General features: G+C 36.2%; 1 protein-coding gene across 1 annotated transcript; it reads left to right on the forward strand.

The window, feature by feature from the left end:
- The first annotated feature begins 1329 nt into the window (after nt 1-1329).
- Nucleotides 1330-27721, forward strand: LOC105217079 (solute carrier organic anion transporter family member 4A1). Its single transcript, XM_029043372.2, has 7 exons — nt 1330-1785; nt 15557-15867; nt 18107-18278; nt 22039-22141; nt 23906-24850; nt 26891-27085; nt 27153-27721. The coding sequence occupies exons 1-7, from the start codon at nt 1482-1484 to the stop codon at nt 27334-27336; spliced, it is 2214 nt and encodes a 737-aa protein (XP_028899205.1). The 5' UTR covers nt 1330-1481; the 3' UTR covers nt 27337-27721.
- Nucleotides 27722-27920: the final 199 nt, after the last annotated feature.

A 27920-nucleotide genomic window follows, 5' to 3' on the forward strand; every position in this document is an offset into this window, starting at 1 on the left:
ATACGAGTATTTATTGGTGACTTCTATTTAGTTGATGGCTTTGCTGCAGATGCGCAGCAGCTTCCGGCTTCCTGAATGAATGTTAACAGTTGCCAATACGTTTATGTTGAATGTGCTAACACAGCGTTGGTAGTTAGCTCCATTGTTGGTTAGTGATGCTCGACCGGTGAAGTTGTGAAAGTCTTCGCGTTTAGTTGCATTTTGTGTCTCTTCTTAAGTAGACGTTGAAGCGGTTGAAGCGCGCGAAAACTTTGCATAACGAAGTGTTAGGGAAAGCGTTGCGCGTAAGATGTGTGGTAGTAGTGTTTTAAAAAATTTTAAATTGAACGAAAAATTAAATAATAAAAACGAGGACATTAATTAAAATATAATTTAAAAAAGTTGTAAGAAAAATATAAGACAAATTTAAGACTTTATAAATTAATTCATGAAATAATGATAAAGTAATGCAATAAAAAATTAGAAAAAATATTTAATAAATTATACAATAAATTAAATTTGAAATTTTAAAAATATTGAAATAAAATAAAAATATAAAATTAAATACAAGTTTTAATTTTATTTAAGAGAACTTTTTTATGGTAAAATAATATTACAATTAAGTTTTATTACAATTTTTTAAATGAATGAAATTATTTAGGAACAATAAATGAAATATGTAATGTTATGGAAGAATGTGAAAATTATGCGATAATTTATTTAAAAAAATTAAATAAAAACGTAAAACGGAAATTACCAAATAAATTAAACTAAAGCAAACTTAAACAAAAAAAAATAAATTATTAAAAATAGTTTGGTTTTAAATACAAATAATATTATTATTGTTTTGAATTTTATATTATAAAATTCCATGAAATTAAATGAAAGTAAATAAAAGCATGATTTAACAACTGGAAAAATGTATTAAAAAAGTTAAAAATAACTAATGATTAAAAACCAAAATAAAATATTACAAATATTTTTGTTTCTAAAACTAACTCTAATTAGTTTTGAATTTTATACTATAAAATTTCTTGAAGTAAATCGAAAGTACGAAAATGAGTTGATGGAAAACTAAATAAATAGAAAAATAATGATAAAATAACAAGAAAAAAATAAAATATCAAATAAAAATAAAATAATATAATAGCAAAACAATTAAATTTTAATTAAAAATTACTAAATTTAAAAATTTTATTATTGTGTGAAATTTTAAAAAGCAAGTTTCCGTAAAATATGAAATCATATTTTTGTGACAATTTGTTTTGCAAAAATAATTATTAATTTAACTAATAACTATTAATTAATAACTATTAATTTATTAATAATTTTTAATTCTTTTTAATAAAACCCAAAATGTAATACAAAATATATATAAATAAAAAAACAACAACATACTTAAATTATTATTTAACAAAACTATTTAAATTTAAAGTTCAAAAACCCAACATTTATGTTTAAAGTTATAGACCTCTTATAACTAAATTCAAATAAGACTCATAATGGCTCCTGAATTGCCATTAAACAATCAAACCCACAATGGCTTATCAATCAGCAATCTAACTGCAATTAGTGCAATGACAAATGCAAAACAAAATGGTGACAATTCACCACAAATCGATACAAACTTCATTGAATTATCGCCATCTGGAGACTTAAGTGTTTCACATGCGTCCTCCGACGTCATGTCCAATAAGGAACCGGACAAATTGTTTGGTTGGAACAATTTTAAACCGAAATTTCTACAACGCTTCTGCAATGCGAAATGGGCGCTCTTTTGGCTGTGTTGGGGTGGTGCTATGCAGGGTAAGCTTTGATAGTTTTATTGACTTTGTTTGGATAACTTGCATGATTACTTCGGTGATCAAACAAAATGATCGTGTGGCGGTATTTATTTTGTAATTTTGTTTATCTAAGTTTAAATAATTATTATTCATAAGAGTAGCAGTGCGCATAAATCAATTTGTTGGCTGTTGCTGTATTAATAAAATAATTCAATTTAAGTCTCAATGTCGCAGGCCGGAACCGAGACAATGAATGTGAACTTTCTTCGCGCCAAGAAATTCACTATGAGAATGTATAAATTCGTAAAACTTATTAAATAAGATGTATACCGTATCCATATGCAATACAAGTTAGCACTGGTCAACAATTACAAATATTTTAAATTCCCAATTGCAAAATTAATGGTTAAATATTTTACATATTTAAGTTTTATTGATTCATTTACATAAGTTGTGATATTTAGTAGCCGAATAATCTTATTTATTAGGTTTCTAAAATGTCAAAATTATGTGCTCGCAGTAAAGCTTGGACAATAGAGGTCAAGTGCGAAACGAAAATATTTTGTATAACGAGGAAATCGTAGAAAACGAAAATATTAGAATTATAGCTTCGAGAAAGTTGTTTTAAAAAAAATTATTTTGTTAGTCCTTTAAAAGGTGTGAGAGCTACGGCTCGGTTTAGTTAATATGCCATGAATAATAAAATAAACATGTATGGAAGGGCTAAGTTCGGGTGTCACCGAACTTTTTATACTCTCGCAATTTATTTATTTAGTTTTATTAAAATAACAAACAATTTGACTCACATATTCGGCATACATATGGTATAAAGTCCATTGAAAGTTTGAAAACCCTAATATTAGTATGGGAGCTAGGGGAAGTTATGACTCGATTTCACTCATTTTCGGCACGGAGACATATTGTTAGAAGAAACATATTCTCCTTGAATTTCTTCAAAATCCATTTGGTATATATTATATCTAATATCTAATTCATTTAGTTTTAGGACAACCTTTATGTGGACAAAACTATTATTCTCTCTTTAGCAACTTTGTTGCGAGAGTATACAAAATAAAACGATTACATTAATTTTCAAAGAACCATTAATTAAATATTTCCAATGAACAATAGCTTTTCTTTTTTCTATAGTTTAACATAAATTAGGCAATTTGGGTTAGAATTTTTGTTAACTAGTGTAAGTCTCATACATAAGTAAGTCTGCCCACATGAGACATATGAGACACTCAAAATATAAATAAGATCTTTAGCTCATACACTCCGCATACGTTCATAAACATTGGGTTGTGTGGTGCATTCAAATCCACATCTTTTGCAAAGGATAGTGGGCGATAAATAACTGAACAATTACATTACTGCCGTTAATACATTGCATTGTCTCTCTTTTGCATCTTCAGGTCTTGTATGCAATTAGCTAGAGAACAAATGTGAAGCAAAAAAAGTATTTTTATATTCGAACGCATTTTGTTGACATTTGGTAGGCATAAGTTTAATTATTCTTGGAAATAAATGAGGATTTAGTTAGGCCACTCGATAAGCACAATAATTCAAAATTCCGTTGAAGATTTTTCACATATTCCCTATAATGGTCCAATGAGAGATAGTTACACCTGGAATTAAAAATAATATTCACTAAAACTTGTAAATAAACCCGATATTAAAAATTATTTTTAAATGAGCGAGATGAAGTTCTTTGATTTGTTTGACGCACTTGAAATCGATGAAATTGGATTCTCTACCAGACAATGATAGGGTTATTAATTTATATGTATATTATACTAGCAGACCCGGCCACACGTTTTTGTGGCTAAGGTATACATTAAATTAGTAAATCTTTCAATGCAGAGTAAAAATTCTTACGCATAAAGACGAAAACGTTATAGCCGATAAATTTGAAAATGATTAATAGACATTATTGTAGATCTGTGTTGAACGTAAATCATCATAATTTGTAAAACTTTGATTTTTTAATCGCATATTGGTCGGAAGAAAGCATGCCTGACGATTGGAATCTTAGTGTGCTCTGCCCAATCCATAAGAAGGGAGACCCCACAATCTGCGCCAACTACCGTGGTATAAGATAAGTCTCCTCAATATCGCATATAAGGTTTTGTCGAGCGTATTGTGTGAAAGACTTAAGCCCACCGTCAACGAACTGATTGGACCTTATCAGTGTGGCTTTAGACCTGGAAAATCTACAATGGACCAGATATTCACCATGCGCCAAATCTTGGAAAAGACCCGAGAGATAAGAATCGATACTCACCATCTTTTTATCGATTTTAAAGCTGCCTTCGATAGCACGAAAAGGAGCTGCCTTTATGCCGCGATGTCTGGATTTGGTATCCCTGCAAAACTAATACGGCTATGTAAGCTGACGTTGAGCAATACCAAAAGCTCCGTCAGGATCGGGAAGGACTTCTCCGAGCCGTTCGATACCAAACGAGGCTTCAGACAGGGTGACTCACTATCGTGCGACTTCTTCAATCTATTGCTGGAAAAAATAATACGAGCTGCAGAACTAAATAGGGAGGGTACAATCTTCTACAAGAGTGTACAGCTCCTGGCGTATGCCGATGATATTGATATCATCGGAAGCAACAACCGCGCCGTTTGTTCTGCGTTTTCCAGACTAAATATCTCCTGTCATCAAACAAACAGTCAGCGCACTCGCGTCTTGGCTCCCACGTCACTGTTGACAGTCATAACTTTGAAGTTGTAGATAATTTCGTTTATCTGGGAACCAGCATTAACAACACCAACAATGTCAGCCTTGAAATCCATCGCAGAATCACTCTTGCCAACAGGTGCTACTTTGGACTGAGTAGGCAATTGAAAAGTAAAGTCCTCTCTCGACGAACCAAAATCAAACTCTATAAGTCGCTCATTATTCCCGTCCTGATGTATGGCGCTGAAGCGTGGACGATGACAACATCCGATGAGACGACTCTTGGGGTTTTCGAGAGAAAGGTTTTGCGCAAGATTTATGGTCCTCTAAACATTGGCAACGGCGAATACCGCAGACGATGGAACGATGAACTGTATGTGTTATTCGACGACATTGACATAGTTCAGCGAATAAAAAGACAGCGGCTACGCTGGCGAGGTCATGTTGTACGGATGGAAGAAAACACTCCAGCTCTGAAAGTATTCGATGCAGTACCCGCTGGAGGAAGCCGCGGAAGAGGACGACCTCCACTCCGGTGGAAAGACCAAGTGCAAAGTGACCTGGCTTCACTTGGTGTTTCCAGTTGGCGCCAAAAAGCAAAAAGGAGGAATGAGTGGCGCGCTCTGGTGGATTCGGCTATAATCGCTTAAAGCGGTTCATACGCCAAATATATATATATATATATATATATATATATATATTATATATATTTATATATATTGGAGAAAGTAACAAATAACCAAATTTCATAGTTGTAGTTTATCTTGGCTTTGGTGACGATATTGATTACCTTCTTCACAGCCAGTCTTGTTCTTTTGCAAAGTTTGATGTTGATTTATGTTACGCAGCATGATGACAACTCACACTATTTTTAATTTAATACGTCATCCTGGTTTCTAGCTGTGTCAACTCTCCTTTAACGAAATTCTAAATTGTCGCATTAAGATCAAAGGGATCATTGTTTTTTACCACCAATGTAGGTCATTCAATCAGCCATTTATGTTTATTATATTATGGTTCCATGTCAGGGAAAACACGATGAATAAGCTCCTCTTTCGAGGCCATGAAGTGACAGAAATCCGTTAAAAATGTTAATAATCCATCGAGGTGTCAACTGCGTCGCTACCATTTTCATCTATTTCTACAATCGCAGTATGATATTGTTGGAAAAACACTCGTATGTTATTTGTTAATTGGCGATTCTTTATGTGTCGCCACAAATTAGATAATTTTAGGAATGTGATTAGTTCGCAGCAACAGTTGATCCAGGATTAGTCTGGCGAAAATCACCTGCCAACAGAATCATGGCTTCACTAAAAGCCTTGAATATCTGTTAAATCTTCTTTATAGCTCTTTTTTTTTTATTTTGCAGTCTGGTGTTTCGTGGATTTGCAATTTAGGAGTAATTTCAAGGCCGAATTGCCGTTTGTCTGCCTACTAAGAGGTGCCAAGTTTCCCCTATTCCCATTATAACTGGGCGTTGAAAATGAGTGAAATCGGTTCAGGAATTACCTCAATCCTCATGTACTATATATGCTGATTTTCGTTATTCTATTGGACTTTATTTCAAATTGTGTGTAATAAAATTACATCAATAAATTGCGAGAGAAAGTTTTGGGCTATCGACACAGCCTTATACAATTGAACAATGATCAAAATATTTTAACAAAGTAACAATGACAACTTTCAAAATATTATAATTTTTTGTTTTGTTTTTTTTTATATACTTTTGTTGTCAATTTAAATAAAATCATCTTCTTGTTATCTTCCTCATAATTTTTCGATATATACTTACTTTCTAATCCTTCCCTGGCCTTCCATAAATTATTCAAAACTAAAATTAGTCAGATCGGTTTGGCCCTTCTCGACTTTTTTCGAAACTAACGACACAAATTGTTTGTATGGGTGATTTGAAAATTGTGGATTTAAGACTTTTTCTGGCAATTTTTCTAATTTTTCTCTCCGTAAGAACCATCCTGGTACCTCTAAAAACATTCTAAACAAAGAATTTGCGAAATCGGTTCAGCGATTCTCGAGTTATGCGCTTAGCAACACATTTTGCGATTCATTATTATATTATAGATAAAGTTTTTCCGATGATAGTCATCACATATCATTTTACCAGTTGGTTCCTTAATTTCTGTAAAATACAACTCTTAGATGTTTACCGATATTTTCGATTTCGAATTGTTCGTTGGCACTGAGTTCTTCATGCTTGCTATCTTGAGCTAAGAAAAGGTATAGTCCGACTTCGATAATTTTTAAAAGAGCAATGCCATACTTCCAATGCTGTATTTGTACAAAGTTTTATTTCGAAATCTTCATTGGTTATTGATTTATATATTGTTAAGTGAAGGAATCAGATGTAATTCAAAAGTTTGGTATTCAGTTAGTTCAGGATTATATGAGAAGTGTATTCCATCGGTAATATAACGGTATCACGAAAGTATTGTGTAGCAAGTTTCGTTGAAATTGGTCGATTAGTTTTCGAGATATGGTTTCTGACCCAAAAGTGGCCGACGTCATAACAATTTTCTGCTGCCAACCTGAGGGCAGCTATGCTCTACAATCCCTTCTATAAATATTTTGTGTTTCTTATGACTGTCATAATTTAACACAATTTTAGTTGTTATTCTGATCATTTTTGTTGTAGGTTTTACAAACAAACGTTATGTGAACTTGGCTATTATTCTCTGTGAAATGTTGAGTTAGTATTTATAAAAAGAGTCTACTCTCAGGAGTAATTGAATAAAATTCGGGAATAGTTCCATAGCAGATCTGCTCACATCTCATGCAAGAGAGGTTTTTTTCATTTCTATGTGCGTATGCAAAATCTTCGTGTGAGCCACAAAATTGCTGGGAATTTCTGCATTCCGAATTTTCCGAGAAGTCTTTAATACAAGTTTAGTAAGAGTCTCTTCTTAACAGGTTGAAATAATGAGACATGTAGCAGCTTACGGTATACCAACTATTCAGGCGTGATGGCGTTTTGCCTGATACACTCGCTGTGCATTCAAATAGTGACTTTAAATATGAGTTATTATCAAAAGAGTTAGAGCAAATAACTTCGCATCTCTTTACCGGCTGAATAGACGGGCAATTGAAAGTGCATAATAATGATCAACAATTTAGTATTTGCTTAGGGATAACCCATTGCTAAAGGCAAATGAGAATTCTGCAATATTTGCATAGTGTTTGCAAGACCAAAAGAATAATAGCAGCAACTCCTGCTATGAGTAACAGGTCAGTGCCACAGGGGCGTTGAAATTTGTTAAGAGTGGCGCAGACCACACACATACATACATATAAGCTTAAATGTTGCAGTCAAAATAAGGAACTTCTTTAAATTTCATGTAAATAAAGCAGTGTGCAACAGGTAAAGTTACTGACTTTATACTATACTCTTTACATTAAAAGGACTAGAAAAAGGACCTAATTTGTGGCATTTATGAAACGAGGGTTGTTAGATAAATTCCCAAGCTATTTAATAATATTTTACGCTTACATTTATGTAATATTTTTGATCGGGGTTTCTATCGTCATTTGAGGTGAACAACTTTTAAGTCTTCCAAGAATGATTAATGAAGAACGATTCAACATAGTCGACTCTTAACTCGCTTTGATTGAATCGATTGAATGAATTGCAAAGTAAAGTCCTCTCTCGACGAACAAAAATCAAACTCTACAAGTCGCTCATTATTCCCGTCCTGATGTATGGCGCCGAAGCGTGGACGATGACAACATCCGATGAGACGACTCTTGGGGTTTTCGAGAGAAAGATTTTGCGTAAGATTTATGGTCCTCTGAATATTGGCAACGGCGAATACCGCAGACGATGGAACGATGAGCTGTATGTGTTATTCGACGACATTGACATAGTTCAGCGAATAAAAAGACAGCGGACGCTGGCTAGGTCATGTTGTACGAATGGATGAAAACACTCCAGCTCTGAAAGTGTTCGATGCAGCACCCGCTGGAGGAAGCCGCGGAAGAGGACGACCTCCACTCCGGTGGAAAGACCAAGTGCAAAGTGACCTGGCTTCACTTGGTGTTTCCAGTTGGCGCCAAAAAGCAAAAAGGAGGAACGAGTGGTGCGCTCTGATGGATTCGGCTATAATCGCTTATAGCGGTTTCTACGCCAAATATATATTATATATTATATGTCTTTATATGTTTTCGGCTATTGCCATTTTGTGGGCGTGGCAGTGGTCCGATTACGTTCACTTTCCTATGGTGCCAAGATATACTTCTTCCAAGTTTCATAAAGATATCTCAATTTTTACTCAAGTTACAGCTTGCACGGACGGACAGACAGATATGCGGATTTGAACTTTACTCGTCACCCTATCCTTTTGATATACATAACCCCATATCTAACTCGTTTAGTTTTATGACTTACAAACAACAGTTATGTGAACAAAACTATAATACTCCCTTAGAAACTTTGTTGCTAGCAACATTTGTTGCGAGAGTATAAACATGTCTAACAATAATGAAATGTGTATTATTAAAAGTTTCTCATTTATTTATTCGTAAGACAAGCCCCATTTTGAATACTTTTATACCGCAAAGTTTCTGTCGATGGTCCGAACATATATTTTATATATATCAGTCCCTTCAAGTATTTACTTAAATTACTGATTTGTCAGAAATTTAACGGTTGTTTTTTTTGGACGTGTGGTTTTCAATGAGGCAATATTTTTTTCGGAGTTGGTCTTCTTGCCCGCTGTTACTTGATTTATTCTATGTTTGGCTTGCCATTTTATAATGAACGGAACAACGTTTATTGCTGATATACGGCCCTAATTGATGCAAAAAATGGTTGAAAATAATTTTTAAAACATAATGCCAAACACTTATTTTTGAAAAAATCTAATTTCCTGGTGTAAGGTAATCCTGTCAAAATTAAACAGCCAACGCATAATGTAGTTTCTTTCAATAATGTAACGATCATTGGTGTACACTTCAAAATCATATTTATATCTATTTTAATAATCAACTTTGCACCAACTTTCGTTTTAAATAAAAATCAACTTTAAAAGGAACAAGTTTCTTTAAATTATATGCGTTTAATTTGTTTGATTTCATTAGGCGTCAGTGGACTTTACTGTTCAGTTCAAAGTATTAGGTGTTGCTAGAGGTTATACTCTTGCAATATGTTCCACAGAGTATAATAATTTTGTTCACCTAAAGGTATTTGTAAGTCTTAATACAAGTAGGTCTAAAAAGAGTTAGATACATAAGTATATGATTATATATACAAATCGGTTAACAACCAGGCCTATTTCCAATATAATTCAATTTCGAATTTAATCTGATTTGTTTAGTTTGCAATTTATATGTAAATAAATAACCAATGAAAAATTGTCGTAATAGAACGAAAGGCTGAAGATATCGAACATGAAGACCTCAGTGCCAATGGATAAAAACTAAAATATCGGTAAATCCCCCAGATATTTAAAATTCAGAGGCAATCTTTTTCTTCTAATAATGTGTCTCTGGGCCAAAAATAGGTGAAATCGGGTCATAACTTTGCTAGCTCCCATGTATCTAATAGTAGGGTTTTCAAACATCCCATGGGCTTTATACCGTATATACCGGTTAATACGTGAGTAGTAGCTTGGTTGTGAAAATGAGTGAAATCCTACCTAGAGCACGATATAGAGAACGCTGAATTGACGCAGTATCTTATACAAATTATGCAGCAGAGAGCTCGTGAAACATCAGCTAGTTCATAACGATAATTCCTATTCGGACGAGGACATCGACCGACTGTTCACAAATATAGGGTAGGTGGTGTTTCGTTTTTCTGGAAACTCGGGGTGTAAAGCCAAATTTTTATTCAGTTTTGCAACAAAAAATATTCACTCAAATTCCAAAATGGTAATGATAATGCGACTATCCTTTGCGGGATATATGAATGTAAGGTCGTATTTTTTTGGGTTTCGAGGGAGCAAAAATACTGCCGAGGGAACAACACGCCCGTTTAACGCTCTATAAAGATCAACTAGACTGTTTCCGCTTTAGTTGAACGGCTCATCCAAATGCCTATGTGTAGTCGGTTCTGTGTTTAAATTGCCTTTGTGTCTCTTAGTGATATATGGGTACAATATTTAAAATTTATACTGGCTTTAGCACACAGATTAACCGACATAGTTAATTGGCCGAAATTAATTTTACGAATGCAAAAATAACATAGAACTTTAAATACATTCACGCCGCAAATGAAGTAGAAATATCGCTACATATGTGTATGCATGTATGTATGTGTGTAATTGGGGTAGTTAGTAGCCCAGAAAATTTTTCGACGGCCCATAATTCATGTAAATGCCATTTTAGCTGATTAATATTTTGAGTCACGTGCCTGACGGCAAGTGTGGGCTCATAACGCGCATCGCAGCGCGCGCCTACAACTGTAATGAAATCATTTATGAAGATTTATTGCCGCACGTTGCATGTCGTCCAGTCACCAGCTTAGCACCCTGCATCCACGGCGCAGATACCAGCAGCGAATGGCAACGAATGCAGCAACCGTAAACATTTCGTTGCACGCGCTCAAATGGAGCAACAGATGTGCTCAGTTGCCATTGACTAAGCTGTTGCCAGTTGCAACTAAGCGCGCTTGTTGTCCGTTGTTGTATGCTAAGTATTTAGCTCGGCGCTATTTTAAAGCAGCGTCGTGTTTGTTATGCCAAATATTCTACTCATCTCGCAACATTAACTGCAGCACGTGCATTCCATCACTATGAGCACAGGGTGGTGGTGTTGGTGTGCTCGGTACTTTGTATAATCAGTGTGCATAATTATAAGTGCCCTTAGACATAGTGACGCCGACGAGATTGAGTTACTTTTAGGCTATGTTATTGTTGTTGTTGTTGGTGGTGTTGTTAAGAAAAAGTTAATTGAGCTAATCTATTGAAGCTGCTAATCTATGCTGCAGCTGATTTCTAGCATAAATTCAGATGTTTATTAACTCGGTAGCATTTTCACAGAGAGATTTAAGGTAGACTAAGTTAAAATGCGGAGTCCGGTGGTTATTATCCGACTTCACCCATTTTCAAGGTATATGGTCGAGTACTAATAGGAAATATGTTCGGAAAGTTTGGTTTATATACCTTTAATAGTATGAGAGATGTATATATTAGTCGTATGAACCGCTTACGCGATTATAGCCAGCAGAGCGCGCCATTCATCTCTCCGTTTTGCGATTTGTATGTATATAAAAACTTATTAGGCGCGGGGCCAGGGACCGAAATGCATGAGTGTGAAGAGCTTGAAAAGGGGTATTGCTCGAAAATTCTACTAAAATATTCGTAGATAAGCAGAAAGTTTCAAGACCGGACCACACTCTTGTAGGGCCTCGGAATCACTCTTGCCAACAGGTTCTACTATGGACTGAATAGGCAATTGAAAAGTAAAGTCCTCTCTCGCCGAATCAAAATCAAACTTTACAAGTCGCTTATTATTCTCGTCCTGCTTAATGGTGCAACATCAGATGGCACTAGGAGTTTGCGAGAGCAAGGTTGTACCGCAGACGATGGAATGATGAGATTTACGAGTTATTCGACGACATTGGCCGAATAGACGAAATACTCCAGCTTTGAAAGTGTTCAATGTAGTACCCGCTGGTGGAGGTCGAGGAAGTGGAAGGCCTGCACTCAGTTGGAAGGACCAGCACTTGGTATCACCAATTTGCGCCAAACAGCCAAAGGAAGAAATGAATGATGCGCTGCTGTTAATTCGGCTAGAACCGCATAGGCGGTGTCTACGCCAATAAAGAAGAAGAAATGATATTAGAAAAGGTAATGTCACGACTTAAACGTAAACGGGAGGGTTTCTTATTTTCCTTTTCCGACAGAAGTAAAAGTGTCAAAAATAGAATTCAGTTTTGGATGAATTGAGCTCCCAAAAAGTCAAGATTGTTTTGAAAAGGAATACGGTCTCATCCTGCTAAGTTTTGCCAAGAAAATTTAATAATGGTCCAAGATGGACGTAAAACATAAAAACTTCGGACCCAAATGAGGATTAATAAGGGGTTCTTTGAGTATGTTTAGGGATTTTAGGTCCCTGCCCACACTTGACGATATAGCCTTAATTTATTTTTTATACTTAATAAGATTCTCAAAGTTATTATTTATAATTTCTTGGATTGAGTAATGAGGACATCAGAGTTATTGTTGCTTCCTTGGTCATTGGCTGTTTCTATGTACCAATCCTCTCATTTTCATACCAACAATACCGTCTACATTTTTACATCACTACCGTTTAAAACATATTTACAGTAGTTTCCATAAATCGTTGCGTAGAACGTCTTCAACGAAAAACACGTATTATGCCAAGTGTATGCGTGCCTCAGTGTGTGCGTATGGAAAATATGAAAAGCGTTCGATAAATACGATTAAGCGCGTGCTGTTCACACTTCAACCAATCAAGCCAACAGGCAGTTAAGGAAGTAGAAAAATCGACAAATTGGTTTTTCACACCACCCAACACAATGCAAACAGGACACTTTATGAGCGTACATACACACCCACCAATATTCACATCTAAACACTTAGAATGAGCGGTGAGTGATGTATGTGGACATAGGAAATCATAGCAGCTAGTTGACTTTTCGCTGACTTTATGTCATGCTGTACCTGCTGCTGGTTGACAGTAGGGCCAGAAAATGGACTGAAATGGACTTAAATGCAATTTTGTGAATTTTGAAAAGAAATTCAATTTACTTCCAACAATGCTGATTGTGATAGTCGCCAACTACCTTTTCATAATGGGATTTAGTTATTATATTTATTATTGAATATTTTTAGCATTTGACGATTAGTGGATGTGAGTGATGGACGGTTTTGGTGGCAGTGCCTGTCATTTACAATGCTGCGAGTTTTAAGGTGTCAAGGAAATGCAAGTTTCACCTCAATGCTTTCTTATTTTAAAAGGCAACCAGTTTACCTTTTATGTCGCTTTTTTATGGCAACTCTTTTAAAATATACATTGTACATGTATGTATCTATAGTAAACATAGTTACGAAGTAATTAATAACATCTGAAGTTTATTGGCCTGCGGATTGAAGAGCTCTCTGATCATGCTAAATAAAGGATATAAGAATATACGAGAACAGTTTGATAAATCAGTTTTCGAACAACGGAAAGTTTTTTAGGGTCCGAGATGCATTCATCAAATTAGATATTTTTGGATTGTTGGTCCACATTTTTGTCTTTTGAATTTCTATAGCGTTGTATAGCTACAGAGCTCGTATCTGGCAGTACTATACATCTTTGAAAGGTCTTGACATAACCTACAAAAGGACGCTATGCATGATTAGTTTGGATATTGCGTTCATCTATTCAAAATTTTAGCTATTTTCCTTCGTTAAAGACAAATCCGCTAGAGAAACGTTCCGTGTAATTAATAGTGCTTTTTGGGATGGTACTCTATCACTTCGAACTGCGGAGGAATGGTTTCGACGATTCAGAGCGCGTGAAAACGACACAATGGATAAGACAGCCAGCGGAAGACCTGTGACGATCGCCCAGGAGATGGGAGTTAGTCACCAAACCATTTTAAACCATCTGCATAAGGCTGGATACACAAAAAAGCTTGATGTTTTGGTGCCGCATGATTTGACGCAAAAAACCTTCTGGACCGAATCAACGCCTGCGATATGCTTCTGAAACGGAACGAACTCGACCCACTTTTGAAGCGAATGGTGAATGGCGACGAAAAATGGATCACATACGACAATATCGTGCGAAACCGTCGTGGTCGAAGACCGGTGAATCGTCCCAAACAGTGGCCAAGCCGGGATTGACAGCCAGGAAGGTTTTGCTGTGTGTTTGGTGGGATTGAAAGAGAATCATCCACTATGAGCTGCTCCCAAATGGTTAGACGCTTAATTCTACCATATACTGCGAACAACTGGACCGCTTGAAGCAGGAGCTCGAACAGAAGCGTCCAGAATTTGCCAGATCACACACTTCGTTGATGACTCTTCAAAAGCCACGGGAGCTCCGATAGGTAGTTTTATCGCATCCAATAAATAGCCCGTATTATATCTGCAGACAAACGGCAGATATAGCTAATACGAATATTTGAATATTAGTGTGGCTTAGTTATTGATCAACAGATTAATTTTTAATGAACTTCTAAAGTTGAAGTACTCGCTGCTTGTGGGTCATTAGTGAGCCTTCTTACGCTTTATCTTAAGTACAAAAATTATATTTAAGAAGAACAACAAAATGAGGCCTTGTACCATATCATAGCCTGTATAAAGTTAATCTAACTTAAATTTATTTAAAATGTGACTGGTTTATAAAACTGCCCTCGTTCATCGCAATCGGGTGGATAGGTGTCTGTTTGAGCGTATATACATATGTATGTATGAAGATATCTACTTAATAAGGTATTTATTAAAATGTGTATATATTTTTGCAACCCTACAATCGTGTATAGGTGCTCGTACGTGACTGAGCTATGGTTTTAACTGTAGAAGATGCCACCAAGACAAATCATTGTCCTTATTGATTAGCATTGGCTTAATAGAGCCTATGACAACCAGCGGGCAACTGAGTAAAGTGGCATTAATAAAAAAGAAAAAGAAACCGAACTGGATGTGATTTGAAACCACTTTGTAAAAACACAGCCACTTTGCTATAAAGTCGGTGAAAAGGTCACACAATACGATCGAGGGTAAAAGGTTCGTAGACAAAGTCAGCCACCGAACAATGATTTCTATAGAACTGACGTCGAATTAGGTCTTATAATTTCTAAATTATGAAGCTTGTATGTGCCCATAGGCAGCTTGACTCCAGAAAACAACACGATCTTCTTACAGCAGATCTCATTATGGTAGATCACCCGGCGCTCGCGATATATCACCATCTTTAAGTTGAAGACAAAGCAATATAAGTTTATTACTGTGTTTTAAATTACTCCTCTCTTAAGTTCACTAGGTTATGAGCTCCAGAGCCTAAAGTCGTTAATTGCATGATTACATATTTGATTTGTTATATTCACAATCTAAAACAATTCGAAAATCGTTGAAAATATTTGATTTATACTTTCGATAAACCAATATTAGCTAATAAATTAACTCTTTTATTTTTTCAGGACTTATTGTGAACGGGTTTATTAATGTCGTCATTACGACTATCGAACGACGTTTCGGACTACGCTCTCGTCAAACAGGTCTTGTCGCCAGCGGCTATGACATCGCTTCTTTCGTTTGCCTGGTGCCCGTCACATATTTCGGTGGACGTGTGGGTGCATCGAAACCGAAAATTTTGGCATGGGGCGTTATTTTAATGGGCATTGGATCGTTGACATTCGCGCTGCCACATTTTCTAGTCAGTAGTTATCGTGCAACAATGAGCGACAGTAATGTTTGTCAAAGCACTACAACAAATGGGACACATTATGAGGTAAATTATAAATATATATATATATATATACTATACTTTAAAGTTATTAGGAATTTTCAAAAACTTGAATGAAAATCCTGATAACTGACTAATTGTATTGAGAGTAGTTGAAGTAGTTAACTTTTCATAGTTGAACTCGTAGATGTTCATATATAACGGGTGATCTAAGTAGGGTACTTTTTTCAATAGGCATTTTTTCACAGATCACGAGTCGTTACGTGAGTCGTGTCAAGCTGTCTTACAGTTTGTACAAGAAATAAAGCAGCTTGACGTTTCCAAGCGAAAGTTCCAATGGGCTCTTAAAAATTGTATGAATGTAAACAAGCGAAAATGCCGCTTTTGGGACGAAAAGCAACCTGAAGAGATTCAAGAGCTGTCATTTCATTCAGGAAAAACAACGGTTTGGGGCCGGTGGAATCATCATTCCATATTTCTTCAAAAATGATACCGGTAAGAAAACCGTTATCGGGCCAAAATAACCGACTATTTGATGTTTAATGATGAAATGATTAAATGAAATGTTTTAATGAAATTTAAGTTCTTGATCTCGGCGTTATTTGGTTTTAACAAGACGGTGCCACTTCCCACACATCGCTTCAATCAACGGATTTATTAAGAGAACACTTTAGAGAGCAGATAATTTTAATTTTTGGGCCGGTCGATTGGCCACCAAAATTGTGTGATACCATACCATTAGACTTTTTCCTGTAGGGATATGTAAAGTCTTAAATCTATGCGGACAATCCCGCTTCAACTCAGGCCATACATCACCCTTGTCATTCGCCAGTTACCAGTGGAATCAATGGATGGACCGTCTGAGAGGTAGCCGGGAAAACATTTGAAAGAGAGAATCTTTAAAATATAAATGCCAAAGAATGTTCTTTCGAATGATTAAAAAACATTCCCATTAAATTTGAATTATCTGTGTTTTTATTTAAAAATTAGGGAACCTCGAAAAGGATCACCCTTCATATATAATGAATCAACTGATTACACAAACGCCTGATTTAAACTGAATGGACTATTTAAAAGTAAATTCATCTATAGGTCATTATGGGAACATTAATATTAACGCAGAACTTTCTACTCAGAAGTATAGATAATGGAAACTTCAAAAGAGGCTGAACTTGCGTCATAGAGAGTTAATTTTGGGAACGATTGTGTGTTATTTCATGAGATGGAATGCGAGCATTTAGCGCATGAAACCCTAGTTTTGTGGCTTAAATTGGATAGGGATCGCAACCTGTCACTTAGTATATCTAATTAAATAGCATTTTTACTAAACTCTAATCTATTTCGAGGTGAATGCAACATGCAGAAATATCAATAAATTCTGGCATTGATATCGTTGAAGAAATCTTTAGCGAAAAAATTTCTTCTAACTAACAAAACTACTAGTAGATGCCATAAGAGTATTTCACAAGTAGATATTTCGTTCAATACTACCTCCATATAAGAATACTAAAGAAATGACTCGGTTTAGGAGAGTAAGGGTTAACGGAAGGTCCTTAATGTAAATCGACAAAATAATTTTGACATATGTAAATATCTTAAAGAAATTATTTTAATTATTCCAATCAAAAATGCTTAGAACAATCACGTGCTCACCATGGTACATGCGTAATGAAAATATCCATAAAGATCTTGGTATTCTCATGGTAAAGAAAGAAGTAGAGAACAGCAGAAATAAATATTTGTCCAAACTCCGCGATCACCCAAACCCATTGGCTAATGCTTTATTACATTCTTGTAATCAATCACGTCTAAAAAGAAGAGATATGCCAGCACACTGAGGAGCAACGTTTCACCAAAACAACTCAATCAATTGGTTGAGCTTGTCTAGTTTTAATTAGAATTAAGATTTTATAACTTATTGTTAGGCTCCAAAGAGCAGATTCAATAAATAAAGAATTATATAAAAAAAAAAAAAAAAAAAAAAAATTATTCTTAAGATGGACGAACGAAATAATGATTTATTCATGTGACTAAATGTCTATAGACTTGAAGTCCAAATTCGTTATCCCTAATGAAGCGCTCGGCATCTTAGTAGGAAACTTTCAAAATAGCTGATCTAAAAGAACAATATCTCTGTATAATGGAAATTGGATACCCACACAGCAAAGTCAGTTTCTTATTCAACTGCCCTCGTGTACATATGAAATGAAATATTTAAGTAGTTTTCTATCTTATAACACAATTTGTTGTACATTTTAAAAGTTAACTAAATATCGTTATATAGACTTGCAATACGGAAGCCGATATCTTTGCTGAGAAGGAGAATCTTTCATGGACAGTCTGGTTATTCTTTTTGGCGCAGTTGCTGCATGGTGCCGGCGCTTCACCGCTCTTCACACTCGGTGTCACATACATCGATGAGAATGTCTCCACGAAGATGTCCTCTGTGTATTTGGGTAAGTAAACTGCTGTTGTGGCTATTTGTTGTCAACTTGCATTATTGACAGTGCAACAACGCAAAGAGATAAAGAAAAAAGGAATACAAATCAAATAAATCTTTGAAACTGTTTAATAAAAATTGAAAACTTTATGCCACACATGAGTACTCGACTCGACTCGACTTCGGCGGTTGATGTGGCTGCTTTGCATTGCCGACTTCGCATACCCCACAACAAAATTGGCCCAAAGCAATTTGGCTACCACAACAACAACAAATACAGCGAAAACAGCCAGCCGGCAATCAGTAAATATGCTGATAAATAGACAAGCCGCCAATAAAGTAGCGGAGCGTGTGAGCGCTGGTGGATTGCAGACAAACGAACGAACGGACAGACAATCAATTCAAAAATAGTTGTTTGTTTGCGTGAGCGCATATTTGTTACGTTATTGGCCTCGTCAAAAAAGACGAAACTACAAAGGACTTTTCTTGTTTACGCACACACGGCGACAAACAATGCCTCCCGTTGCCGTTTGATTTCATTTTCTTCGATTTGTGCTAGCGAGCGGAAAACAAGGGGGTCATGCATACAAACAAACAAACATGTCCTCAGAAGTATGTGAGCACTTGCTGGAGCTTCCCTTTCGCTATGCCTGTTACCATTGTGGCAATTTGAATGGTGTCGCTGTGACCCACTTTAGGTGGAGGAACGCACTTCTCCACTTCCGACAACACACACACATATATACATATATATAAATAGTTCTGCTAAACGCTGATTCAGGAAATTTCACCCAACATGTCTCATTGTGCGGGTTTCCGACGCGGTTTCGCAGCTACCACCCATGGTATGGACGACAGTTTCAACATTGTGCATTGCGATCCGCCAGATAGTGGGTAAATTTATTGGCGACACTTTGTTGATCCAGATCTTATGTAGAAATTATAAAATATGCTCCATGACTCAATTGGTAAGCCATTAATTGAGCAATGTTCGTACGTTTTAATAAAGTTTCTGAAAGTCAAAGATGTATAGCCGGGCTGGCTCAAAGCAACTGAATTTATTTTATCAAATTATTTTCGGCAATATTTGTGTTTTGTTTAATTTTTGCTTTCCAAGTACATGATTCATGTTCGAAGTAGATGTAGTACCTATTTAATTACATTAGGGCTGAAAGTAAAACTAGGCAGAAAATTGGAATCAAAAAGAAATATGAAATGTGACTGGCCGCTTTTTCAATATTAGCTGTCATCGATTGGCTAAGTGTTATAGAGAAGCACTATCCGGTAATTCAAACTGACAGGCGGCACTTATGGTGCAAGCCTGCGCGAAAATGTCTTCTTAATCATGCGCGTGTGCAGCACACCATTTCCTTAGGTGGAGAAATACTTAAATCTGCACAAAAATATTTTTTTTATCCCTTTGTTTCAAGCTACGTCTATGCCTTACGTTTAATTTAATCAAATTTTTTGACAGACGAGCAGCGCCCAAAATTAGCGAGCATAGTAGTAACCAATCTATTACAGCCATAATACATACTTATGTATATTAATATTTTATATATTTAATACACATTTTTTATTCACATTTTTTAGCTTAAGATCCTTTTTCAATGATATAAGCACGTAATTTATCGGACGCGTTTCAAGATCGGAGTTTTAGGTTTCTCAAAATAGAAAACAAATATGTAACCTTAAAAGATTCGTGGTCAGGCAGAAGTAGTGAGTTGCGATGAATAACAGCTTTGCCTGCAAAAAAACTTCCAAAATTTCCTAAATGTTAAAAATAATGCCGAACAAAAAAGGCATCAATAACAACAGTCAACCATATCGTCGTTCTTGTTGAAAAGAACACATTCATATCTTCAAGAATAATTTCAGCCGATATTGGTAACATAATATCTTCCCAAAGGACCCGACGTAGGCCACAATGAGCTAATTTACCTGGCACGAAATAAAAATTGATTTGTTCGGGAATAATGCCAGACGGAATGTTCCCCCTCCGAAAGACAAATAATTGGATACATGGGGTGCTTTTCACGGTGTAGGACCAATATATCGTATTACAGATACCATGAATAGGTTCCAATATAAAGTGTAAAATCTTGGAGAAAAAAAGCCACTTAAAAAGAAAAGTTCTTTATTTTCTTTGGCAATTATATATCTTATAGTACATGTAAAACCTAAAATATACAAGTAAGGAAGGGCTAAGTTCGGGTGTAACCGAACATTTTATACTCTCGCAATTTATTTATTTAACTTTATTTATATTATATAATACACAATTTGACCCACATATTCGTCATATATATTGTATAAAGTCCATTGAAAGTTGGAAACCCTAATATTAGGTTAGAATCACCGAGGTCCTCATGTTCGATATATGGGGCCTTGTCAACCTATGGCCCGGTTTCGGTGATTTTTAGAATGGGGCTGCCACACTATAAACGTAGTATTTGTGCAAAGTTCTGTATCGATATCTTCACTAGTACTTACTTTATATATTGTAAAGTAAACGATTCAGATCGTCTTCAAAGTTCTAGTATATAGGAAGTAGACGTAGTTGTGAAGCGATTTGGCCTATTTTCACAACATATCATTGGGATGTAAAGAAACTATTACAAACCAAGTTTCATTGAAATCGGTCGAGTAGTTCCTGAGATATGGTTTTTGACCCATAAGTGGGCGACGCCACGCCCATTTTCCATTTTGTAAAAAAATCTGAGTGCAGCTTCTATCTGCCATTTTTTATGTGAAATTTAGTGTTTCTGACGTTTTTTGTTAATGAGTTAACCCACTTTTAGTAATTTTCAAATTAACTTTTGTACGTGAGGTGGGCGTGGTTATGATCCGACTTCTTTAATTTTTGGACTGCATTAGGAAGTGGCCAAAAGAAACGACTGCAGAAAGTTTGGTTTATATAGCTCTATTGGTTTGCGAGATATGTACAAAAAACTTAGTAGAGGGCGGGGCCACGCCCACTTCCCCAAAAAAATTACATCCAAATATGCCCCTTCATAGTGCGATCCTTCATACCAAATTTTATTTCCATAGCTTTATTTATGGCTTAGTTATGGCACTTTATGTGTTTTCGGTTTTCACCATTTTGTGGGCGTGGCAGTGGTCCGATTTTGCTCATTTTCGATAGCAACCTTCCTATGGTGCCAAGAAATAAGTGTGCCAAGTTTCATCAAGATATCTTAATTTTTACTCAAGTTACAGCTTGGACAGACGGACGGACGGACGGACGGACGGACAGACAGACATTCGGATTTGAACTCCACTCTTCACCCTGAACACTTTGGTATATATAACCCTATATCTAACTCGTTTACTTTTTGGTGTTACAAACAACCGTTATGTGAACAAAACTATAATACTCTCTTTAGCAACATTTGTTGCGAGAGTAAAACAACCCAGTTACTTTATTAACATTATTTGAACCTAGAATATTTCAAACGGTCTTCAATTATTAAGTCGCCTCTGACCGTTGATTTTTTTAATTCTTTCAAATGTCAGAAATGCATTCGGTGGCTAACTGCTAGATTAACTCGAATGAGTTATATTGCTTACATTGGAATACCATCTTTCCATTTACAATATTTTACAGCTCGCAGTTTATTAAAAAAATTATAATATATTTCTAAATATTATTTTCTGTTATAATTACTTTTATATTTTTATAGCCAAATGGGTGATAAATAAGCACCTCCATCTCCAGTAGATTTGTAATGACCTAGCAAGCTTAGCGTAATAATTGTTGTAATAATTCATTTCAGGTATCTTCTACACGATGGCGATAATTGGCCCTGCTGTGGGCTATGTGCTTGGCGGGCAGCTTTTGCTGATTTATACCGAGTTCATGACTGTGGATGCCTCAGAGTAAGTTAAGAAAACCCCATGTAAATGCGCGAAAAAAGCAACAAAAAACAACATTAAATAACTGCGGAAGGAAATACCATTTGTTTATTTGTCTGTTTCTGTGGTTACCAGCGATAAGCGAAAATGTTGCGGTGCGGGACTGTTGACTGCCAGCTGCTGTTGTTGGAAGTGGGTAACGGTGGTTGGCTACAGGTGTTTTCTATTAGCGGATGCTGGCGCGTTGAACGCTTTGCCAGCAGCCAACAAGCCAAGCCAGGTTGTTTCCATGTCATAATAAATCCTTTTTGAAGCTCTGCTGCATACAGTGGCTGCGACTTTGTCACCAGGGACTCATAAAACAAATTTTTCTGCTGTCATCAATGTTGTTTATGCTTATGCCGCGCTGACATCGCAGTGGGAGGGGAGGTTCATAAGCTCTGCTCTTGTCAAAGTCGGGGAAGTGTGACTGAAACTGTTAAATGCTGCGCGGGTGCCTGTCTTGTTGGCGGCTCATCCCTTATTTATTACCTAGGTGATGTTGATAGAAAAACGCACACGTTAGCTCTTTGAAAAGAAATTATTTCCACGTACTTAGTAAAATTATATGAATGAGTGGTGTCTTGTAGGAGCTTTGTCTATTTTGCGAATGTTTGTTGTTAAGCAGTTTAATTTGATTGCGTGGTACCTAGCGTTTTTTTAGTACATGCTTATACTGACAGAGCTTGACTAATACCATAATCGCCGAAGCAATTTCAAAAGCAAGTGGGTAGGTACATACTAATCATATTGTTCAAGATATGGTCTGAAAAGATAAACAAAATTGGAGACATGTCACTGACAAGAGATGTTATTTAAGTGAGGACACAATCCGAAAAGGTTCAGACAAATTAGTAAGTTTTTCAGAGAGAAATTAAGATAATTTAGTAAACTCGCCGAGGCCGAAATATGGCTGCCTGTAGTACTAGATTCCAGAATCACTCTTGCCAACAGGTGCTACTAGGGCACTGAGTAGGCATCCGAAAAGTAAAGTCCTCTCTCGACGAAGATAAACCAAACTCTGTAAGTTCCTCATTATCCCCGTCCTGCTTTATGGTGCAGAAGCATGGACGATGTCAATATTCGATGATTGGATCGGATCTTTTGCGGAAGATTTATGATCCTTTGAACATTGGCAACGACGAGCACCGCAGACGATGGAATGATGAGATGTATGAGTTATACGCCGACATAGATATAGTTCTGCGGATAAGAAGACAGCGGATTCGCTGGCTAGGTCATCAACACTCCAGCTTTGAAAATTTTCAATGTAGTACTCGCTGGTGGAAGCCGAGGAAGGCAAAGACCTCCACTCCGTGGGAAAGACCAAGTGGAAAGGCACCTGACTGCACTTGAGATTTCTAATTGGCGCTACTAAACAGCCAAAAGGAGGGGTAATGGTGGGCTGTTGCCGACTCGGCTATAATCCCGTAAGCGGTGTCTACTCCAACAAGGAAGAAGAATAACTGTGATTACAAGAAAAATAAACAAAGTTACGCAATAACACTTTATTACTCTTCCTCAAGGCGCAAGAACTGATTAGCTTAGAGAAGACGAAATGAAATTATTATGAGTTTGTTCGACGTACGAATACGAGGTCCTTAAAATTCTATGACAGTTAAGGAAGTTTATCCGAAAATCTCAAGCAAAACAAAAACAAAAATTACTTGTATATCTTATATCAGTTTTTCTTTTATAAAGTTGAATAAATTAATCTCTTTTTTAATAAAAAAATATTATTTTTAATAGATTGGGCCTGACGAGTTCCAGCAAGGTTTGGATTGGTGCTTGGTGGATTGGTTTCATTTTTGCCGCCATCGCTTGCTTTCTACTTGCCATACCAATTTTCGGTTATCCATCATCACTGCCAGGAGCTAAGGAATTGCAGCAACAAAAAGTGTCTGAAGCCTACAATGCCGATGGACAGAAATTTGAACAGTCATTCACAAAACTCAAAGACATGCCAAGCGCACTGCTAACATTGCTGAAGAACCCCACATTCTTTTGTCTAAATATGGCCGGCGCAACAGAAGGTCTAGTAATCGCGGGGTTCGCAGCTTTCTTGCCCAAACAAATCGAGAATCAATTCAGTATTTCACCAGTTTGGTCGGCGTTATTAATGGGTCTCATTACGGTGCCCGCCGGTGGTGGTGGCACATTTCTCGGTGGTTATCTAATCAAGAAATGGAAACTAAATTGCGCAAAAATTATAAAAATGTGTTTGATTATGACGACGATTTCGGCATTTTTCACATCTTGCTTCTTACTCTCCTGCCCGAATCTGGCGTTTGCCGGTGTCACTACACAGTATCGTGGTGAAGTACTCAGAGGAATGTCAAATTTGACAGATAACGTTGAGCGCTCATATCTGGGCACTGAGCTGCATGCGAGTTGTAATGCTGAATGTGGTTGCAGCAAATTGAATTACGAACCGATTTGTGGCGCGGATGGTATACTCTACTATAGTCCATGCTTCGCCGGTTGTCACGAGGAATACAATATGAACCAGGTTAAAACTTACGCGAATTGTTCGTGCATCGATAAGGGAACATTTGTTGCTGGCGTTGCACCAGACGCCACTAATGTTATGTGTGAATCCACGTGTCATTATTTGTCGTATTTTGTTGGATTGTGCTTTGTACTGATGCTCTTCACATTTCTGTCCACGATGCCGGCACTGTCGGCTACTTTGAGGTGATTAGTAGAACTATACTTTATTATCTTAAATACTGTCGCAAGATGTCGTATAAGCTTTTAATTGTAATGTATACCTAACGGTCGTCTGCTACATCTTTAATTTAATTGATAAAAATGTAGTGTTTAATTGAGATAAATGTAGGGTTAATACAAAGGTAATTTAAAATTATCAGAATAATGAGACAAGTTATAAACGGTGTGAAATATTAAAACGTCCACAGACCTTGATCTTAAATTTTGTTTCTACTTTTCATAAATTCTATATTAAATTTCGCCATCTTCTTTAATCGATAAATAATTGAGACATTAGCAAAGATATCGAAAAACACAATTCATCTAATAGTCAATCAAATACAATCAATCTCTAAAGATGGTTGAACTCAGTCTGTTTACCTAGCCTACCACTAACTCTTTACCGAAAGGATGAGAGCATTTTTAAGATATCTCAATGAAAATAAGGTCACATCTTTTCTTGAAAATAATATACTTGGTGCTAAGCAAAATTAATAAAACGGCTCAGAACTTTGTACTCTTAAGGCGGAGTATACCAGGTATATAGGTATGTGTCATATATATTACCAAAATTAATGGGATTGGTGAGTTGCTAAATTAAAACAAGTAAGGAAAGGCTAAGTTCGGGTGTAACCGAACATTTTATACTCTCGCAATTTATTGAAGAAAATTTATTAAATTCGGCATAAAGTTTAATAGAATAACGAAAATCGTTACTATAGTATATGAGGGCTGAGGTCATTCCTGAACCGATTTCATTCATTTTCACCAGCTGGGCTAAAATTAGATATATGGGAGCTAGGGGAAGTTATTACCAGATTTTAACAAACAGAGACACACTATTAGAAGAAAACACTTTCCTCAGAATTACATTAAATTATCTGAGGGATTTACCCATATTTTCGGTTAAAATTTACCCTTAGGCGCTAAGTTCAAATTAATAGATATCTGGGGCCTTGAAAAGTTATAGTTCGTTTTCGACAATTTTGTGTAAAGTTTTATTCCGCTATCTTTATTATTCCTTATGTATATATTATAAAGTGAAGGAATAAGATGGAATTCAAAATTGAGTTATAAGGAAAGTAGTCGTGGTTGTGAACGGATTTCGCCCATTTTTTATCCGTGTTATCAGGGTGTCAAGAAAATATTATATACCGAATTTCATTGAAATCTGTCGAGTAGTTCTTGAGATATGGCTTTTGACCCATAAGTGGGCGAGGCCACGCCCATTTTCCATTTTGTAAAAAAAATCTCAGTGCGGCTTCCTTCTGCTATTATTTCTGTGAAATTTAGTGGTTCTGACGTTTTTCGTTAGTGAGTTAACCCACTTGTAGTAATTTTCAACCAAACCTTTGTATGATTGGTTTTGGTTTATATAGCTTTATTGGTTTGCGAGTTATATAGAAATAACCGATTTTATCTAACTCTTTTATTTCTTGGTGACACAGACAACCGTTATGTGAACAAAACTATAATACTCTGTGCAACATGTTGCGAGAGTATAAAAAATTTAAAAGTTTTTTCGACATACAGGGGAACTTTTCAAACTGTCAAAAGATCATAATATCGAATGGGGAATATTTGGAGGCGACTATGTAATTGTAGACAAATGAATAAATAGTATAAAAAACGAAAATTACCATTATTTTCTGAACACACCTCGTATTATTATTTTCGTTATTAAAGTGGGCTTTATGCCGAATATATATTATATATTATTAAGATAACACCCAATAACAATAATAAAATGTCTTAGAGGTTCTGCTTCCCATACCACAAAATACCGAATATAGTGATGAAATCGGTTTAGACCTTTGACGAGTTTCCTTACTTTTTTTATAATAAAGTTTCACCAATACCTGCAAATGTTTCCAAATCTTTGAGCCTTGTAAATTGCAAGAGTTAGTAAATATTCGGTTACAGCCGAACTTAGCTCTTCCTTACTTGTTTTATTTACATGCATATATATTTATCTCATCTTTCACTGCATATTTATGATTATTTCATATATCACAACCACTTCAGATGCGTACGCGACGATCAACGTTCCTTTGCGCTGGGCATTCAGTGGATAAAAGTTCGACTCTTCGGCACCATACCAGCGCCAATGATTTTTGGTAAGCTCATCGATGACAGTTGCGTACTTTGGCAGGAGACTTGCGATGAAGACGGCAGCGGTGTGGGTGCTTGTTTGGTCTACGACAACTACAACATGAGCAAGTGAGTGGAAATACGCGGAATTAGTAAAAAATAGTTGAAAATCGCCTAATTTACAACTTCATTCTAGGTACATGTGGCTGTTGGCATTGGTGGGCAAAACACTGTCCGTTATGTTTTTCTTTGGTGCACTTTGGTTTTACATACCACCCAAAAAGTCAACGCTTAACAGCGACAACTCACCGACTGTAAATAACAGCGTCGACATAACGAAGGTGGCCACGGTCGAGGCCAACCGAATCAAAAATATTTGAACACATTCACATGTGTACATTCAAATTCGTATATTTGTATAAGTGTGTATGCACACGCTCGTGTTTAGAAGGAGAATTCAAAACAAAAACGTAAAAACGCATCCCCTTGCATTCTGCCCGCTGGCAGAAGCTGGATATGTAAACAAAAGCGAAAGCGCATCAAAACAGAAAACAGGTGGTACGACCCACGCACACACATACAACACCCGCTTTCCACACGAGCGTCGAATCATATGTGCCGCCAGCTGATTACAGTCATGGCCACAATTAAGGCTTCAGTATTAATGTATTTTAGTGTGTACTCTCTAGATTTCTTAAATGTTAAGCAAGCGTCATTTTGTATTTGTAGTTTTCTAATATTTGTATAATCAATAAATATTTGTGGAAAATGATTAACTTATTTTTAAAGGGTGGCTTTTAAATAAACGGACAGGCGGCTTAAAAAGTATGTATCCTTTTAAAGAATAACACATTTATTTTTAGTAAATTTTACTTTATTCGATGCTATTGCTTCATAGAGGCCGATACGGTGATTAAGGCATCATCTTCGATGACTGTCCTACCGGCTGGAAAGGAGTTAACCG

Source organism: Zeugodacus cucurbitae, chromosome 3 (genome assembly GCF_028554725.1).
Source record: "Zeugodacus cucurbitae isolate PBARC_wt_2022May chromosome 3, idZeuCucr1.2, whole genome shotgun sequence".
In the NCBI taxonomy this organism is placed as follows: domain Eukaryota; kingdom Metazoa; phylum Arthropoda; class Insecta; order Diptera; family Tephritidae; genus Zeugodacus; species Zeugodacus cucurbitae.